The sequence below is a fragment of the Halichoerus grypus genome, chromosome X (assembly GCF_964656455.1).
Source record: "Halichoerus grypus chromosome X, mHalGry1.hap1.1, whole genome shotgun sequence".
In the NCBI taxonomy this organism is placed as follows: domain Eukaryota; kingdom Metazoa; phylum Chordata; class Mammalia; order Carnivora; family Phocidae; genus Halichoerus; species Halichoerus grypus.
Window position 1 is genome coordinate 119,129,684 of NC_135727.1, and position 19,249 is coordinate 119,148,932.

The following is a 19,249-nucleotide window of genomic DNA, read 5'->3' on the forward strand; positions in this document are numbered from 1 at the left end:
TGTGTTGTCCATGTGCGTCCCTTGAGAAAGCTGGTACGTGTGTATGTGGAACTGACTTTCCAGGGTACATGAGAGTATTCCGATCCAAAGATTGGGGGGGGGGGGGGAGAGAAGTTAGACTTGTAAACCTGGAACTACCCTACCTTACCCATCCCCGCCCCCCCGCCCAAGAAAGCTTGTTTGCTTATACAGCAGGGGTCAGCCAAGGGGATAAACCAGGTTGGCCCCTCAACCTATTTTGTAGGAGCTGCCAGCTAGGAATAGTTTTTAATTTTAGCAGATCAAAAATTGACAACAAAAACCGTGTAGCCCATTAAGTCTAAAATAAAGTTGGCTGGTCCCTCTTATATTTGATTGTGTGTGCTTAAATACTTTTTGCTCATCTTCAAATTAGATCATTCCCTATTTGCCTCTATAATATACCTAATTCTCTTGCTATTCAAATAGGTGCACCCTGGGATGTGCTAGGAAAAGCCAAGACTTGTGGAAATGCATAGTCTTTTTTTTTTTTTTTAAAGGTTTGACAGCAGCTGAACTGTATAAGTTTTTTTTAAGCCTTTTTTTTCTAAAGAAAAAAAAAGTAGGCACAGAGGTCTGGCTACATAAAATGAGTCTTCTGCCACCCAGTCCCACGGGTGAGCTGCTGCTCCATCCTTTCTAAGGCCTGAGAAACCAGCCATCTACAGCGGTCCTGGCGGTGGTTCTACAGGTAAGGGCACATGTGCAACAAAATACACAGAAACTGTTAAATTTATCATACATATTTACTTCATCTATACAGAATTGAGTAGATAAAATCAGATTCACATTAGTGAAAAATCTCTACAAAATGTCTCTGAAAAGCAAAACAAGACTGCCTCTGAACAATTCGTATCCTCATGAAAGACGTGGGCTGTAAAAATAAAGCCGTGTGTTTAGCACAAACTAGAAGATCTCTGCATCATTTGTTTTTCACAGTTATTTCCATCTACAGTCTGAAAGAGGTAGATTTTTCTGCAACACCTGAGAATTGAATTGTGATAACCAGGTGTAATAAAGGCAGTTGCATACATAACTAAAAAACACTGGTCTCAAGACCAAGAAATGTACTCCTAACAAGTCTGAGGATGAAATGGTCCATGATCCAAGACCCAAGTATTCTCTACTCCTCGGAGTCTACCGCCACTATAAATAATACACAGCAAGATTTCATGATGGTGCAACAAATGCAACTGAAGTAAATGTGACATTTAAACCTTTTCTGGACCAGCCTAACAGCATTACAGTGTTCTAGAATACGGCGGATACAGGGTGTGCTACAAAGCCACAACACTGGGCTGGTGAGGTGATTGCTTTAGGAGGGCGGCTACAGAGGGGCCCGCTTGTGTTTATTCACAGGGTAATGGGAGGAAAGGACCCCTCATGCATCCCCAACAGAATCGAGCTCCTTTAAATACCACGATCGCATCTAGCTACAAATACATAGTAAAAGCCGAAAGCAGCAGGCCAAGGACTGTTAGTCACATTGCTTTAGAAAGCCCTTGAAAATAGGCAACGCGTCCGAGATTTACATCTTCCACACAGGACAAGCACCACAAAGGAACGTGGTGGGCGACACGAATGGCTTCAACAGGAAGAGCTGTACATCCAGCGGAGTTCTTGTGAAATAGGATCATTAGTACTAATTTTAAAGTAGATTATATTTCTGATATATACCTTCATTTCCTCTAGGGGAAATGAGTCCAACATTGCATCTAGTAGCAGAAAGGAGTATTTATATGAGGCCATTGGAGGAGGAGATTATTTGTTTTTGCTTCCGACTCATTTTTGACAGCGTAATGAGAGCACCTGCTCTGTGGTTTTCTTTTCCTCCACTGTCTGGCCCCTTGATTCCTGTGACCAATGGCGGAAGCTTCTATGAGACAATTTTCCAATTCCTTCAACCCACTTTAGACCATGAATATGACAGGACTTTACAAGGACAGTTTTAAAGAGAAAACGCTTTTAACTGGACAGAACGGGCTTGATTCAGTCCAGTGAGCAATTTCACTGTCAGTTTGATAGCTTTGCTCCGTGGAATGTGCTAATATCAATTCTAGTAGAGCCTCTTTATTTCATAAATTATTTCAATGCAAATTTTATCAGGGACAAAGTCGAAACTTCCATGGTGCAACCTGACTTATCATTTGCGTTAACTCAGCCATATTCAACATCGTTAAGAACAAAGGAAAACTAAAGAACTAATTCAGAAGTGACGTGCTTCATACGGAAAGTTCCCCCAGTGCAAGTATAGAGACCTTGATAATACTACTGGCTTTTTACTTAAAAGACAGTAATTAAGAAAAGGGGTGAGGATCAGACCAAAAGCATCATAGATCCTAACTACTTAAAACTCCCTGCCAAGTCTTCCCACAGTTAAAAGTGTGGGTTTCAGTCTTTCTGATTTGGAAATAAAACCCATTTCAGTTAGCATAATCCACAATTAAAATTCCCGTTTTAAAAACCTGGAGAACTTTGCTAGCGGGATTTGCTAAAACAGTCGAACATGAAATTTCAAATAGCCAGCAGGCAGCATGTCAGCAGAGGGACTTCTGCTTAATGAAAGCTACACATGAACTTAACCCTGTCTTAAAATGACAACTACCGATGGCTACCGATGGCTGCCTTCTGTGGGAAGGGGAGGATGCGTACCCAAATCCCAAACTGAAAGCAAACCACCATACTCCACAGTGAACATCTAGGTGGTCCAAGTTCAAACATGGGTTCTAGTTCTAACCTGGAAACCAAAGCAGTAGGATTGTTTTTAGTCACAAACATTAAGCCTGTTTTGTTTGTCCAATGAGCTGTCTATACTACTCTAAAAGTGACACCTTTATGTAATCTGCCAAAACTTTTGAGTATTCGAGGCTTGCAGCCATGTCAATTTGTCAAGTGATATAAATATTATCAAAAAGCTAATTTGACTCAAAGATGCTATGCTTATTTCTGACCCAACCCTAAGTTTATTTTTACTTGGCATGTAAGTGGGCTATTAGACAAAACTAATCATCTTGATCTTGTGTAATATTAATGGGGGGGGTGGGGGCAGGATGTTTGAATCGATACTGTTTTCACATCAAGGAACCATTATCAGAACAAAGTTCCCTTGTGATGATCGGCCCTGTCTTGAGTGAAATTTGAATAATTCTGTGCAAGGAACAGGGAAGATAGGACAAGGCGATGGTCACATGCATTCCAATGAAGGGAAATGAAGCAGATGCGCAACACGGCTGAGGAAAATGTAGAGAGGAAAACTATTCACAACTGCTAAGCAGCCTCCTGTACCACGTAAGTCCAGTAGTTCTAAGAAAATACAGATATGGTAGAAAAAGTAAGAAAATTTTCACCACAAAACCAATAGTTACTACTAACAGAAAGTTATACACAAAATAGAGCTCTCGATACAGTGATTATACTTCCTTTCAGTCGACGGACTCGATACCTGGCGCGGCGCCTGCGGACACAGCTGCTTTCTCCTTTGAGGCCCTGGGCATGGCCTCCAGGGGGCCTCCCGGGGCACCCGTAGAAGCAGTGTTCGGCTCCCTGGGGGCCGCCAGGCCAGTGCAGGGCTGTGTCCCAGGCAGCGCTAGATGGTCACCTGCAGCTCTCCCCGAGACCTGCTCCTTCAAGACTTCCACCCTCTCGTTGAGCTCGTTCCTCTCGGTTTGAAGAGCCCGGCACAGCTTCTCTAACCGGTCCAGTTTGATTTGAAAGGCCTTGTACTCTTTATCACGGACAGTTTTCTAGAAGGAAAAAAGATTTATGTAACCTCGCTGAATACAAATCAGTTTATAGGATACAAATTAACCTGAGCCATATTAGAAACAACTCGTTTAATCACCTCTTGACTACACTGTTTCCTCACACGCCACCTGACCACGTAGCTAGCTCCGCTGCATACCTATCTACGGGTACCAGGTGACACTTCTAACGGTTCCTACTGTTCTGGGGTGACAAATAAGCAAAATTCACTTTTAAAAACATTTTGTATTGATCAACTATTCAGAAAATTTTAAGATACTCATCACAAAGCTAAAGATCAAAAAATTAAGGGCCTGATTAAACACAGAAAAGGATTCTTTTCTACATAGATTTCTCTTGTTCTACCAATTTTTAGGTGAGAACAAGATGCAAGGTGTGAAATTTAGTGTTTGCAGAGGATACATTTCAGCTGGCAAAAAAAAAAATTTTTTTTTCCTTTGCTGCCTTTTTTTGAAGACTCAGTCGAAGCAAAAAGAAAGGCACCAGAATTGTTCTCCGCACCCCTGCCCTGGGCAATGTGCTCAGCATTTCTGGAGATGGGCCCCGTGGCGGTGACATCAGCCCCACCTGGGTGCTTGGCAGAAAGATTCTGCAACCCCACCCCAGAACTAGTTGAGCCAACTTTGGGTGGAACCTTAGCCATCGTGGTCTTAACAAGCTCGAGTTCGACGCAAGCTCCACTCTGAGCAATCACTGCTGTAGGAGCAAGGAAAATCTCGAAGCTTTATGGCGATCTCCAGCATAAGCCTGGGCTAATCAACTGCACGGCAGGAAATGCAGTACCTCCCTCAGGGCCCCCCACCTGCAAGCCTGAAAGACATGTGCAGATTCTACGGCACCACCCCCCTACCCCCAGCTCTGGCCAGAGCCCTCAACTCTGGCAGTGGTGTCACCACACGCCCCCTGCCCTGTTAGGTGCCGGGGCTTCATGAGTCCCCATGATGACAAACACACCTTAATCATGGGAAACTACCTCACCTCTTCAGCCATTTGCAGAAGTGCTTTGTTGTTGTTTTCCCATTTGGTACGCCATATTATGGTTTCTTTTTCCAGTTTTTTAATTTTCTTTGTCATCTGTCAATCAACACAGTTGCAAATGTAAATTCTCAGTTCCATTTCTCTCTCCACCCTGTCCCACCACAAGAAGGTCTGTTCCACCCCAGCCCCATCGTTGCCCCAGCCGCGCGCAGCGGACCACTATGTCTGTGCGTCGGCCGCAGAGCTGATCTCAGGGCCTCCTGCAGTGGCAGCAGCAGAACCGAAGTAGGGGTTTCAAATGATGAGAAAAACCAACCTAATCTCAATTTCAGAGGCAGCAGCACATGGAGGAAGCGGTCAGACAGCACACTGGGAACTCTAACTTAGGCTGGAGTGCGTCTTTCATTCCAGCTGGGGTTAACAAGGAGACCTCCCCGGGCTGTACAAAAACATGTCCAGGTTAGGGGTTTTCTATTCATTAAACTAATTTGTCTGGTTCTTGGAAGGATAGGGGTTTCCAGCTCCCCCCAAAGATTCAGAATTGCTGATCTACCACAACCTCCAAGACCACATCAATCTCAGAACTATAGGGGCGCCTGGGCGGCTCAGTCTTTGAGCGTCTGCCTTCGGCTCAGGTCACAGTCCAAGGTCCTGGGATCGAGCCCCGCATCGGGCTCCCTGCTTGGTGGGAAGCCTGCTTCTCCCTCCCCCACTCCCCCTGCTTGTGTTCCCTCTCTCGCTGTGTCTCTTTCTGTCAAATAAATAAATAAAATCTTAAAAAAAAAAAAATAGGCAGTGTCCCTTTGGGAACATTCCCATGACCAAGAAAAAGACAGTAGTTTTATCCTTAGCTTTGGGCATCCCCACAACTCACTTCTCTCTTTAGCAAAACTTCAGGTTTTGCTAAAGAGGAGAAAATGGGCCCCCAAATAAGGGGAACATTCTTAAACCTATACTACAAGAACCCAGTTTTCAGAAATTCACCATGAGACTTGTGTGTGCCCGTCACTGAGCCCGCTCTCAAGATTCCTCCATGCACTGCTGACCGTGCCCAGCTCTGATGGCAGGTGGGGCACCGAGCCAGGCGCTCTCAGGGACGACAAGGCTACAGCGGCGCCGGTGCCCTGTGCTGTGGGTGATCACCACAAAACTGCAGCACAAGGCACAGTGCGACAAGGCCACGGGACGAGCTCGCGGAAGATTTGGCTCGAGTGCTGACCGACAGTGATGCCTCCGCCCCGAGCAGCGAAGGACAGCGACTGGAGAGCCCCTCCCCGGTGCGCGGTGCCGGCCGGCTGAGACGCCCGCTGCGCACAGGAGCGCCCTCGACCGCAGCCTCAGCGGAAAGGGCTGGCGCGCACAACTAATCCGCTACTCACCAAATTCTCCAGGTTACCGGGTCTAAAAATACCTGAAGGTGGTCATTTGAGCACTTAACATGGCCAAGCACTGTCTGAGATACTCCACTTTATGGAGGGTATTTTTGTTCTTTTTAGAGGAAGACCCAGAAAGGTTAAGCAACTTGTGCCCAGTCACACACTATATGATGCAACTGGGACATCAGCCAGAGCCCACACTCCCGGCCACTATACAAGATCTAGTTATAGTCACAACTGACATCTACTGAATGCTTACAAAGTGCCAGGCACCGCTCTACTTCTCCCCAACCCACCACCATCTTATAAAGCCCCACGTTAAGGGGAATATGCCACATAAAATAAGGACGGATGGATGGACGGACAGATAGATACATATGTATATATTCTGGTTCTCAGCTTGGTATCAAGGATATCGCTTTCCTTAACGTAGGCAGGAAAATTAAAAAGAAGCCAAAGAAAGAATGGGTTTGGTTGAAGTAGAAAGAATTCAGTGGTAGTTAAAAAAAAAAAAGCTAAAAAGGTAGAAACACTGAGGCACCTGGCCGGCTGAGTCGGTGGAGCGCGCAACTCTTGATCTCAGGGTTGCGAGTTCGAGCCCCATGTTGGGTGTGGAGATTACTTTAAAAAAAAAAAAAAAAAGGTGGAAACACTGACATATTTTGATTACATATAAATAAAAATACATACATAAATGTGGGTGTGTGTGTGTATGTATATATAAAATCAACCAACCAAAATGTGTAATTACTGTTCTGGGCTTGGTTGTCTTTAAATAATCTCCAAAAACACAGAGCTTTGTGAAGGAGGGGTGGGGTGTCACCTGAGTGAATAAAACAAAAGACACAACAAAAAAGAAACCACTTTATGTGTAACAACAAATTGTATTTAATAGAGGAATTCACTTTAATAAAGCTAGTATTTAAAATAAGCAGAGAGACCACTAGCTGCATGGGGCACACCACGGGCAAAATGACCAAATGAGACACCACTGGGGGATCAGAAAAGAGGAAATGAAGACTGTACCATAAGAACATCAACTCATCCAGGTCGTGACCGTGCTTAAAACAGCTTCTTATATAAATTCCCTTTTAGGTCATATTCTACTAAAATATGCAAATACCTTTTCCATCTCCTGCCGGAAGGTTGTAAACAGTTCGTTGCTTTTTGCCATGGTAGTCTGGAATTCTTCAAACTTATCCATATAAAGAGAAAGCTACAGAAAAAAGTATGAAATATTCTGAGTTCCTGGTAAACGATTTAAAACGATTCCAAAAGACTTTCTAAAAGGACATAATATGGTTACACGTTAGTTACTTGTTACAAGTGACAGAAATAAGAACATACACCCAGCCCTTGGCTACCACACAGAGACAGCTGAAGTTCTATAACCCACGGAAATTCATGGAAACTTAGGAAATTTTGTGGACTTAAACATCCTTAGATGTAAATGTTTAAAATGTACAAATATTTACTAGCTCCAATCCACCAATTTCCTCTCCTTGTATCTGAAAAATTGTCCATGCAAAAAGAGCATTCTTTTAAAACACCACCTGCACAGTTCTTAGCTTGATATCAAGGATAGCTCTCTCCGTAACAGAGGCAGGAAAACAAAACAGAAGATGAAGCATTGGCTTGGGGGGGGGGGGTAGAATTCAGTGGGATGGGGTCTTTTGACTGCTTTGATTTTGATTGATTTGGATGTTGGGGACCATGGCTCTAAAGTACACTTCAAATACTGTAAATTATCCTGCTTGTAAGAACCATACTATCCCTGGTGCATTGTAGAATATCTAAAGTTTTAAATGCATGTTCATAGCTGTTTTTCTTGAAGATGGAACATCCAGGTAGACTGTCCCATCGGAAAGCTCAATGTTGGCCCGCACTGGGTAATTCCTAAGTGGCAGCTACCCTCACACCTGGACTTACATGCCTGCATTACAGAACAACGGGTCAACCGACACCAATTCGACTCTACCCTCAACAAATGCTGGAAATTAACATGGTAAGAGCATGGAATGAGACCAACTCTTGGCAAGGACAGCCACATTTAGGGACTAGGAAAAGGAAGATGGGACAGCAAAGGCAACAAACTAATGATCAGATAACACGACCCAGGGTGACACAGATCGCCGACAACAGAAGTTTCACCGGTAACAGTCCCAACAGCATCAGAGCTGCCTGGGAGCTTCACAGAAGGGTCCTCCAGTGCTCTGCACTGGAGACTTGGCAAGGACTCCCACATTAAAGTCTATCTTCCAAAGCCGTATATAAATAGACTTTATATGCCTTTTCCACATCAACACTCTTCTCCATTTATATGGACAACTGAGTTTACAGAGCTAATAAGGGGTTCAAATTTCCTAGAAGCAATCTAGCACAATCCTAGGTTATAGTGCAAAGTTCAAAAAACTTCTTGAATTTTCAAAGTTAGGCTACTTTTCTAGGAAATAAGCATCACATCGCAAAACATGCCCAAAGACAAAAACAGCATTCAAAAGAGGGGCTCATAAAGATTCAGACTAGTCTCAATGTGTCAGTGCATTTTAGAACTACTTTAGAGACCTTACATTAAATATAAATGTATTATTTAATAAACTTTTAAAACAAATACTTTTTTCAACAGAATGTAATCTAGTTACTTGGAAAAGGGTGGACTACAGGTAAACGCCTAATTTCACCTGTCCATAAAGACATGGAAAGTCTTTTCTGTACCTTTCCTTTGAGTGGGGAGGCAGCATCTGCTACCCTTACTCCACATTAAGACAAATACAGAGAAAGACTGCATTAGGACAAACTTAAAGGGTTTGGGTTGAAAAATAGGGAAGCAACTAAGAAAAGCCTAGGCCCAGATGGTCTCATGGGTGAATTCCACCAAACATTTAAAGAAGAATGAATGTCAATTCTTCCTAAACTCTTCCAAAAAAATCGAAGAGAAGGGACACTCCCCAACTTATTTTATATAAGGTCAGCCTTTACCCTGATATCAAAGCCAGATAAGGATACGATAAGAAACCTACAGGCCAACATCCCTGATGAATAGAGCTGCAAAAATTCTCAACTAAATACTAGTAAACCAAATTCAACAGCACATTAAAAAGATCACAGACCATGACCAAATGGGATTCATCCCTGTGATGATGCAAGGATAGTTCAACATACACAAATCAATAAATGTGACATTCCACATTGACAGAATAAAGGAGAGCCTGAGTAACAGCGCGGCAGGCCCCTCCCGCAGAAGACAGGCTGGGAAAACAAGAGGCCAGCAACCCTAAGGTCCCAAGAAAACAGGTGCATCTTGCTTGGGTTCTGGTCAATAATTTGGACTCTATACATTCCCTCAAACACCCATCAACAGAATGACTAGGAGGAGGAGCCCCCAAAATAGAAAAGACTCAGAGATTATGACTTATGCTGCAGATTTACAAATGGATGCAGATACAACCAAGATGTCGGAGATGGAATTCAGGCTAGCAATTGTGAAGACAATGGCTAGAATGGAGAAATCAATTAATGGCAACATAGAGTCTCTAAGGGCAGAAATAAAAGGTGAATTGGCAGAACTTAAAAATGCTATCAACGAGATCCAATCCAATCTAGATAATCTAACAGCTAGGGTAACTGAGGCGGAAGAGCGAATAAACGACCTGGAAGACAATATAATAGATAAAAAGGGAAAAGAGGAGGCCAGGGAAAAACAACTCAGAATCCATGAAAATAGAATCAGAGAAATAAGTGACACCATGAAGCGTTCCAATGTCAGAATAATTGGAATCCTGGAGGGAGTGGAGAGAGAGAGAGGACTAGAAGATGTATTTGAGCAAATCGTAGCTGAGAACTTCCCTAATCTGGGGAATGAAACAAACATTCGCATCCTAGAGGCAGAGAGGACCCCTCCCAAGATCAAGGAAAACAGGCCAACACCCCGGCATGTAATAGTAAAACTTGCAAATCTTAGAACCAAGGAAACCATCTTAAGGGCAGTTAGGGGAAAGAGATTCCTTACGTACAGAGGGAGGAACATCAGAATAACGTCAGACCTATCCACAGAGACCTGGCAAGCCAGAAAGGCCTGGCAAGACATATTCAGGGTAGTAAATGAGAACAACATGCAGCCAAGAATACTTTATCCGGCAAGGCTTTCATTTAGAATGGATGGAGAGATGCAGAGCTTCCACGACCGGTAGAAACTGAAAGAATATGTGACCACTAAGCCAGCCCTGCAAGAAATATTTAAGGGGGGGTTCTATAAAAGGAGAAAGACCCCAAGAGTGATATACAACAGAAATTTACAGGGACAATCTATAAAAACAACATCTTCACAGGCAACATGATGACAATTAATTCATATCTTTCAGTAATCACTCTCAACGTGAATGGCCTAAACGCTCCCATAAAACGGCACAGGGTTGCAGATTGGATAAAAAGACAGGACCCATCCATATGCTGTCTACAAGAGACTCATTTTGAACCTAAAGATACATCCAGACTGAAAGTGAAGGGATGGAGATCCATCTTCCATGCCAGTGGACCTCAAAAGAAAGCTGGGGTAGCAATTCTTATATCAGACAAATTCGATTTTAAACTAAAGTCTGTAATTAGAGACACAGAAGGACACTATATCATTCTTAAAAGGTCTATCCAACAAGAAGATCTAACAATTGTAAATATCTATGCCCCCAACATGGGAGCAGCCATCTACATAAGCCAACTGTTAACCAAAATAAAGAGTCATATTGATAACAATACGTTAATTGTAGGAGACCTCAATACTCCACTCTCAGCAATGGACAGATCATCTAAGCAGAAAATCAACAAGGAAACAAGAGCTTTGAATGATACATTGGACCACATGGACCTCATAGATATTTACAGAACATTCCACCCTAAAACAACAGAATACTCATTCTTCTCGAGCGCACATGGAACTTTCTCCAGAATAGACCACATACTGGGTCACAAATCAGGTCTCAACCGATACCAAAAGATTGAGATTATTCCCTGCATATTCTCAGACCACAATGCTCTAAAACTGGAACTCAATCACAAGAAAAAAATTGGCAGAAATTCAAACACTTGGAAGCTAAAGACCACTCTGCTCAAGAATGTTTGGGTCAACCAAAAAATCAAAGAACTTAAACAATTCATGGAAATCAATGAGAACGAAAACACATCGGTCCAAAACCTATGGGATACTGCAAAGGCGATCCTAAGGGGGAAATACATAGCCATCCAAGCCTCACTCAAAAAAATAGAAAAATCCCGAATTCACCAACTAACTCTACACCTTAAAGAACTAGATAAAAAGCAACAAACAACGCCTAAGCCACGCACTAGAAGAGAAATAATTAAAATTAGAGCAGAAATCAATGAATTAGAAAACAGAAACACAGTAGATCAGATCAACGAAACTAGAAGTTGGTTCTTTGAAAGAATTAATAAGATCGATAAACCACTGGCCAGACTTATCTAAAAGAAAAGAGAAAGGACCCAAATTAATAAAATTATGAATGAAAGGGGAGAGATCACGACTAACACCAAGGAAATAGAAACAATTATTAGAAATTATTATCAACAACTATATGCCAATAAACTGAGCAATCTGGATGAAATGGAGGGCTTCCTGGAAACCTATAAGCTGCCAAGACTGAAACAGGAAGAAATTGACAACCTGAATAGGCCAATAACCAGTAACGAGATTGAAGCAGTGATCAAAAACCTCCCAAAAAACAAGAGTCCAGGGCCTGATGGATTCCCTGGGGAATGCTACCAAACATTCAAAGAAGAAATAATACCTATTCTACTGAAGCTGTTTCAAAAAATAGAAACAGAAGGAAAACTTCCAAACTCATTCTATGAGGCCAGCATTACCTTAATCCCCAAACCAGGCAAAGACCCCATCAAAAAGGAGAATTTCAGACCGATATCCCTGATGAATATGGATTCCAAAATCCTCAACAAAATCCTAGCTAATAGGATCCAACAATACATTAAAAGGATCATCCACCACAACGAAGTGGGATTTATCCCCGGGGTGCAAGGGTGGTTCAACATTTGCAAATCAATCAATGTGATAGAACACATTAATAAGAGGAGGGAGAAGAACCATATGGTCCTCTCAATTGATGCAGAAAAAGCATATGACAAAATACAACATCCTTTCCTGAGTAAAACTCTCCAGAGTATAGGAATAGAGGGAACATTCCTCAAGTTCATAAAATCCATCTATGAAAAACCCACAGCGAATATCATCCTCAATGGGGAAAAGCTGAGAGCCTTTCCCTTAAGATCAGGAACACGTCAAGGATGCCCACTCTCGCCACTGTTGTTCAACATAGTACTAGAAGTCCTAGCAACAGCAATCAGACAACAAAAAGAAATAAAAGGTACTCAAATTGGCAAAGAAGAAGTCAAACTCTCTCTTCGCAGACAACATGATACTTTATGTGGAAAACCCAAAAGACTCCACCCCCAAATTACTAGAACTCATCCAGCAATTCAGTAATGTGGCAGGATACAAAATCAATGCACAGAAATCAGTTGCTTTCTTATACACTAACAACGCAGCTGTAGAAAGAGAAATTAGAGAAACGATTCCATTTACAGTAGCACCAAAAACCATAAGATACCTCGGAATAAACCTAACCAAAGCGGTAAAGGATCCATACTCTAGGAACTACAAAACACTCATGAAAGAAATTGAAGATGACACAAAAAGATGGAAAAATATTCCATGCTCATGGATCTGAAGAATAAACATTGTTAAAATGTCTATGCTACCCAGAGCAATCTATACCTTCAATGCCATCCTGATCAAAATTCCAATGACATTTTTCAAAGTGCTGGAACAAACAATCCTAAAATTTGTATGGAATCAGAAAAGACCCCGAATCGCCAAGGAGATGTTGAAAAAGAAAAACAAAGCTGGGGGCATCACGTTGCCCGATTTCAAGCTTTATTACAAATCAGTGATCACCAAGACAGCATGGTACTGGCACAAAAACAGACATACAGACCAATGGAACAGAATAGAGAACCCAGATATGGACCCTCAACTCTATGGTCAACTAATCTTTGGCAAAGCAGGAAAAAACATGCAATGGAAAAAAGTCTCTTCAATAAATGGTGCTGGGAAAATTGGACAGCCACATGCAGAAGAATGAAACTCGACCATTCTCTAACACCACTCACAAAGATAAACTCAAAGTGGATGAAAGACCTCAATGTGAGACAGGAATCCATCCAAATCCTAGAGGAGAACATAGGCAGTAACCTCTTTGACATCGGCCACAGCAACTTCTTTCAAGATACATCTCCAAAAGCTAGTGAAACAAAAGCAAAAATGAACTTTTGGGACTTTATCAAGATAAAAAGCTTCTGCACAGCAAAGGAAACAGTCAACAAAACAAAGAGGCAACCCACAGAATGGGAGAAGATATTTGCAAATGACACTACGAATGACACCCAAAAAACAAATAATCAAGTCAAAAAGTGGGGAGAAGACATGAAAAGACACTTCTCTGAAGAAGACATACAAATGGCTAACAGACACATGAAAAAATGTTCATCATCATTAGCCATCAGGGAAATCCAAATCAAAACCACACTGAGATACCACCTTATACCAGTTAGAATGGCAAAAATGGACAGGGAAAGAAACAACAAATGTTGGAGAGGTTGTGGAGAAAGGGGAACCCTCTTACACTGTTGGTGGGAATGCAAGGTGGTACAGCCACTTTGGAAAACAGTGTGGAGGTTCCTCAAAAATTTAAAAATAGAGCTACCCTTTGATCCAGCAACTGCACTACTGGGTATTTACCCCAAAGACACAGATGTAGTGAAAAGAAGGGCCATATGCACCCCAATGTTCATAGCAGCAATGTCTGCAATAGCCAAACTGTGGAAAGTTGAGATGCCCTTCAACAGATGAATGGATAAAGAAGATGTGGTCCATATATACAATGGAATATTACTCAGCCATCAGAAAGGATGAATACCCAACTTTTACATCAACATGGATGGGACTGGAGGAGATTATGCTAAGTGAAATAAGTCAAGCAGAGAACGTCAGTTATCATATGGTTTCACTTATTTGTGGAACATAAGGAATAGCATGGAGGACATTAGGAGATTGAAGGGAAAAATGGGTCGGGGGGGAATTGGAGGGAGAGATGAACCATGAGATACTATGGACTCTGAGAAACAAACAGGGTTTTAGAGGGGAGGGGTGAGGGGGGATTAGTTAGCCCGGTGATGGGTATTAAGGAGGGCACGTACTGCATGGAGCACTGGGTGTTATACGAAAACAATGGATCGTGGATCACCACATCAAAAACCAATGATGTATTGTATGGTGACTAACATAACATAAAAGAAAAAAAAAGGAGAAAAATCATATGATCATCTCAATAGGTGCAGAAAAGGCATTTGACAAAATACAACATCTATTCATGATATAAACACTCAACAAATTGGGTATAGAAGGAACACACTTCAATGTAATAAAGGCCATACATAACAGACCCACAGCTAACATCGTACTCAACTGTGAAAGGTTTAAAGCTTTCCTTCTACGATCAGAACAAGACAAGGATGCCCACCCTCACCACTTTTACCGAACCCAGTACTTGAATTCCTAGCCAGAGCAATTAGGCAAGAAAAATTAAAGGCATCCAAATCAGAAAGGAAAAAGTAAAACTGTATCTGTTTGCTGATGACATGATCTTATATATAGAAAATCCTGAAGACTCCACCAAAAAACTGTTAAAACAAATTCAGTAAAGTTTCAGAATGTGAAACCAACATACAGAAATCAGTTGCATTTCTATACACTAATAACAAAATATCTGAAAAAGAAATTTTAAAAAACCCAATCCTATTTACAATAGCATCAAAATCAATAAAATACTTAGAAATAAATTTAACCAAGGATATAAATGATCTACTCACTGAAAACTAAGACACTGATGAAAAAACTTGAAGAAACACAAAGTGGAAAGATATCCTGTGTTCAAGGATCAGAAGTTAGTATTATTAAAATGTCCACACTATGCAAAGCCATCTATATTTAATCCCTATCAAAACCCCAATGGTATTTTTACAGAAATAGAAAAAACAATCCTAAAATTTGAATGGAACCATAAAAGAGCTGGAATAGCCAAAGCAATCTTGAGAAAGAACAAAACCAGATGGAGGCACCATGCTCCCTGACTTCAAACTTTTAACTATACTACAAAGCTAAAGCAATCAAAACAGTATGCTACCAGCATAAAATCAGAGACACAAGGGAACAGAGTTGAGAGCCCAGAAATAAACCCATACAATATGGTCATCTAATATTTGACAAGGGAGCCAAGAATACTCAATGGGGAAAGGATAGTCTCTTCAATAAATGGTGTTGGGAAAACCGGACCCCTCTCTTAACACTATTCACAAAAATTAAAGACTTAAACATAAGACCTGAAACCATAAAACTCCTGGAAGAATACACAGGTAAAACACTCCTTGAAAGCAGTCTTGGAAATTTTGGTTATGATACCAAAAGCACCAGCAACACAAGCAAAAATCAACAAGTGGGACTACACTGAACTAAAAAGCTTCTGCACAGCAAAAGAAACAAATTGAAAAGGCAACTATGGAATGGGTAAAAATATCTGCAAACCATGTACCTGATAAGGGGTTAACATACAACATATATAAGGAATTCATACAATTCAAGAGGAAAAAAATATATAATCCAATTTAAAAATGGACAGAAGACTTGAACTGACATTTTTCCAAAGAAGACATACAAACGGCCAACAGGAACATGAAAAGGTGATCGACACCACTACTCCTCAGGGACATGCAAATCAAAACCACAATGAGATGTCATCTCACACCTGTTAGGATGGCTATTATAAAAAAGACAAGAGATGACAAATGTTGGCAAGGGTGTGGAGAAAAAGGAAATATTATGCACTGTTGGTGGGAAGGGAAATCGGCAGTTACTATGAAAACCAATATGGAGGTTTCTCAAAATTAGTAACAGAACTAGCATGTGATCTAGGAATCCTACTTCTGGGTATATACCTGAAGAAGATGAAATCACTATCTAAAAGAGATATATATGCACTCCTGTGTTCACTGCAGCATTATTCAAAATAGCCAAGATATGGAAACAGCCTAAGTGTCTACTAACAGATAAATGGATAAAGAAAATGTGGTATAAATACACAATGCAGTATTATTCAGCCATAAAAAAAAAAAAGTAATCTTGCCATTTGTGATAATATGGATGGACCTTTAGGGCATTATGCTAAGTGAAATAAGCCAGACAGAGAAAAGACAGTGTATGATCTCACTTACATATGGAATCTAAAAAAGCCAAACTCCTAGAAATAGAAAGTGGAATGGTGATTGTCAGCGGCTGGACGGGAAGGGGAAATACGAAGATGATGGTCAAAGGGTACAAATTTTCAGTTATAAGATGAATACGTTTGGAGGATCTAATGTACAGCATGGTGACCATACTTAACAATAATGTATCATATACTTAAAAAGAGAAGAAAAAGTAGGGAAGGCCCCCATTAAAATCACCATCTCCACGGCTCTGAGAGTAGAGTGGTTAATAAGGAAATTTTTAAAATGGGTTATGTGCTCACAGCACAAAATTCTGAAGATTTTAGGTTCAACTATATGAAACTGCCATTTTTGTAAATCAAAAACGTATCAGCAATTTCATATAATTCAACTTAATACAAAAGAGCTCCAATCTGCAAACTTCTCAGTTTTTCTTTAGTTGGAAATTAGCAGACACACATGGAAACAGACTGAGAAAGGGAGGAAATACCTGGGATATTGGAAAGGGGACACTGCAGACAGCATCACCAACTGTCCCAGTCTGCCTGAGACCTAAGTGTTTCCTGGGACACGGGACTCTGAGTGCTAAAACCAGGAAAAGTCCTGGGCAAATCAGGATGAGCTGGTTACCCTAAACGAAGAGGAAAACTCCAAGAGGGACACGTGATCTACTCTCAGTTCTGGCTGGCTCTGGCTGGGAACAAGCACAAGCATCTTAGAGAAGATTCAAGGTATATATCAAATGAACCATAGATTTTTTTTTTTTTTTAAACAAATGCTACTATCCCCTCCTGTCAAGTTACCTGCTGTTTTAGTTGTACTTCTTGCTGTTTCATTTGTTCATATTTGTGCCTCGATTCTGTTGCTTCTTTTAATAACTAGAAAACAGAAACATTCTGGCAAAATACTAATAGTAATTACAAATATGACTATAATGTCAAATGACCAGAGAGACAGTTAGGCTTAATCCTTCCACTCATTATTTTAGCAAGAACTGTAAGTCTATAGATAAAATTTTCGGTTACATCAATTGCTCATTACCTATTATCTTCAATCTGTTCTACTTGTTAACACTCAGGAATGTTGGAACAATCTTTTACTGCTTAGAAAGAGTAACCTGGAGGCCTAATAATAGGTTTACAAAACTCAGGGTTAAATTGTTATGTTTCAGGTGAAAATAATTACAACTTTGGTATTAGCAGAAAACATGACTAGGAATCTTGACATTATCTAGGTGACTTAGAAAGCCACTTTACTCCTTGAGAGTCAAGATGAGGCAGAGTGAAAGGGTATGGAGCAAAGCAAGAAATCAGAGACCAGTTTCCGATCACTTCTTAAAAAGCAGGGCAGAAGTGGATGAGAGCTTTAATTTATATACTTGGGTTTTCAAGAAAATTATATAGTGAAATTGCATAGTAACACAGACTGTTGAAATTCAGCCCCTGAAGTAAAAGGTCACACGTAGTCCAAATAAGCCCTAAAAAGTCATTAAACCAACTACAAAGTATATACGTGCAATGTATGTATATGTGTGTGAATATATGAAATTTATACCTCCACTTTGCAAAGAACTGTTTCTTCAATTATACACAGAATAGCATTATCAGTTCACACAGAAGATGGTGCTGTATGAAAAACAGGTCTCTCTTAAGCCTAGACTCACACTCAGCATGGTAAGTTCACATCATGAGGGCTACTCATAGAGTCTTCATACCAGGTTCGCCTCAAGGCCTATGCTACTTGAGTGAAAGCTGGATGAACGGTCCTCATTGCCATAATCATTTCTCACTTTTTTTGGCGGGGGGTGGGGGTTAAGCACATAAAGTTGAATTTGCATATGTTAAATATACATACCCAATGAGATTCCACTGTATTCACAATTACTGACAGGCAATATAGTCTGAACATACACTCTGGGAACGATGCTGAGTGATTAGGTATAGAGAATTCTGTTAAGTTTTATCAGAAAATTATACCAGAGTAAGTAGACAAATAGTTTCCCTAGTTTCAAGTTACTTGTTTATAAACAAAATATCACAGTATATAGGAGACCAGTGTTTGGTAAGCTCGATATTAAACTGAGCTGCCAAATTTAATGTGCTAAATACTGGTATAATTCTTGAACTTGGTGACCATTACCAAAGAAGTGAAATAATTATAAGCATGAAAAAGTCAAATGAGTGCAGGTCTTTCCACTAATTTGGTCTAATCTCTCCAGTGGTCTTCTGTATAAAAAAAGTTAAACAGAAATAAAAAGCCAAATACTTTCTAACACACACATGCCCTTCTCAATCTAGAACAAGAAACCAATCAGCATGACCCAGGCGCTCTATTAATGTAGAATAAGTTTAAGTATTTTAAATGGCTTTGGTTACAATTTTGACAATTTCTTTTTTTAAGAAAGAGAACTTACAAACTCTCTCTCTCTTTGATGTTTTTCATCAGCTTCTTTTATTAGCTGTGTCGTCTGTTGAAGCTTGGCATCCACAAGTTGTTGCTGTAATTCCTTATGTTTGAACACTTTATCAATATGCTACGGGAGAAGTAAAATTTCTTACATCACTTAATGAAAAAGGAACACAATGATGAGGAAACAACACAAGTTACAATACCTTGCTTATTCTTAACCCTGCTTTTCCTGCTAATACCACCATAGCTGAAGACACTGGGTCCACGAGTTTGTAGAAGTGTGAGCTTTACATCACCTTGCAAGCCCTCCGGCACTTGCAGAAAAGGAGCCTTCCCGCTACTACCCTGTACCCCCCTCCCTT

At 40.8% G+C, this 19,249-nt stretch overlaps 1 protein-coding gene across 3 annotated transcripts in view; it reads right to left on the reverse strand.

Annotated features, from left to right (window-relative positions):
- Nucleotides 1-745: 745 nt before the first annotated feature.
- Nucleotides 746-19,249, reverse strand: part of TXLNG (taxilin gamma) — a 64,372-nt gene continuing 45,868 nt past the window's right edge. For 2 of the 3 annotated variants that reach the window (XM_078064350.1, XM_078064349.1), the window contains 5 exons: nucleotides 18,892-19,011; nucleotides 17,282-17,356; nucleotides 7,258-7,350; nucleotides 4,759-4,854; nucleotides 746-3,761 (listed from right to left, as the gene is read on the reverse strand). In XM_078064350.1, the coding sequence (XP_077920476.1) occupies nucleotides 3,441-3,761; nucleotides 4,759-4,854; nucleotides 7,258-7,350; nucleotides 17,282-17,356; nucleotides 18,892-19,011 (705 nt within the window). In that variant the 3' untranslated portion in view covers nucleotides 746-3,440. Of the gene's footprint in view, nucleotides 3,762-3,859; nucleotides 3,964-4,758; nucleotides 4,855-7,257; nucleotides 7,351-17,281; nucleotides 17,357-18,891; nucleotides 19,012-19,249 lie in introns of all 3 variants that reach the window. The other variant, XR_013444634.1, reaches the window with a different exon arrangement.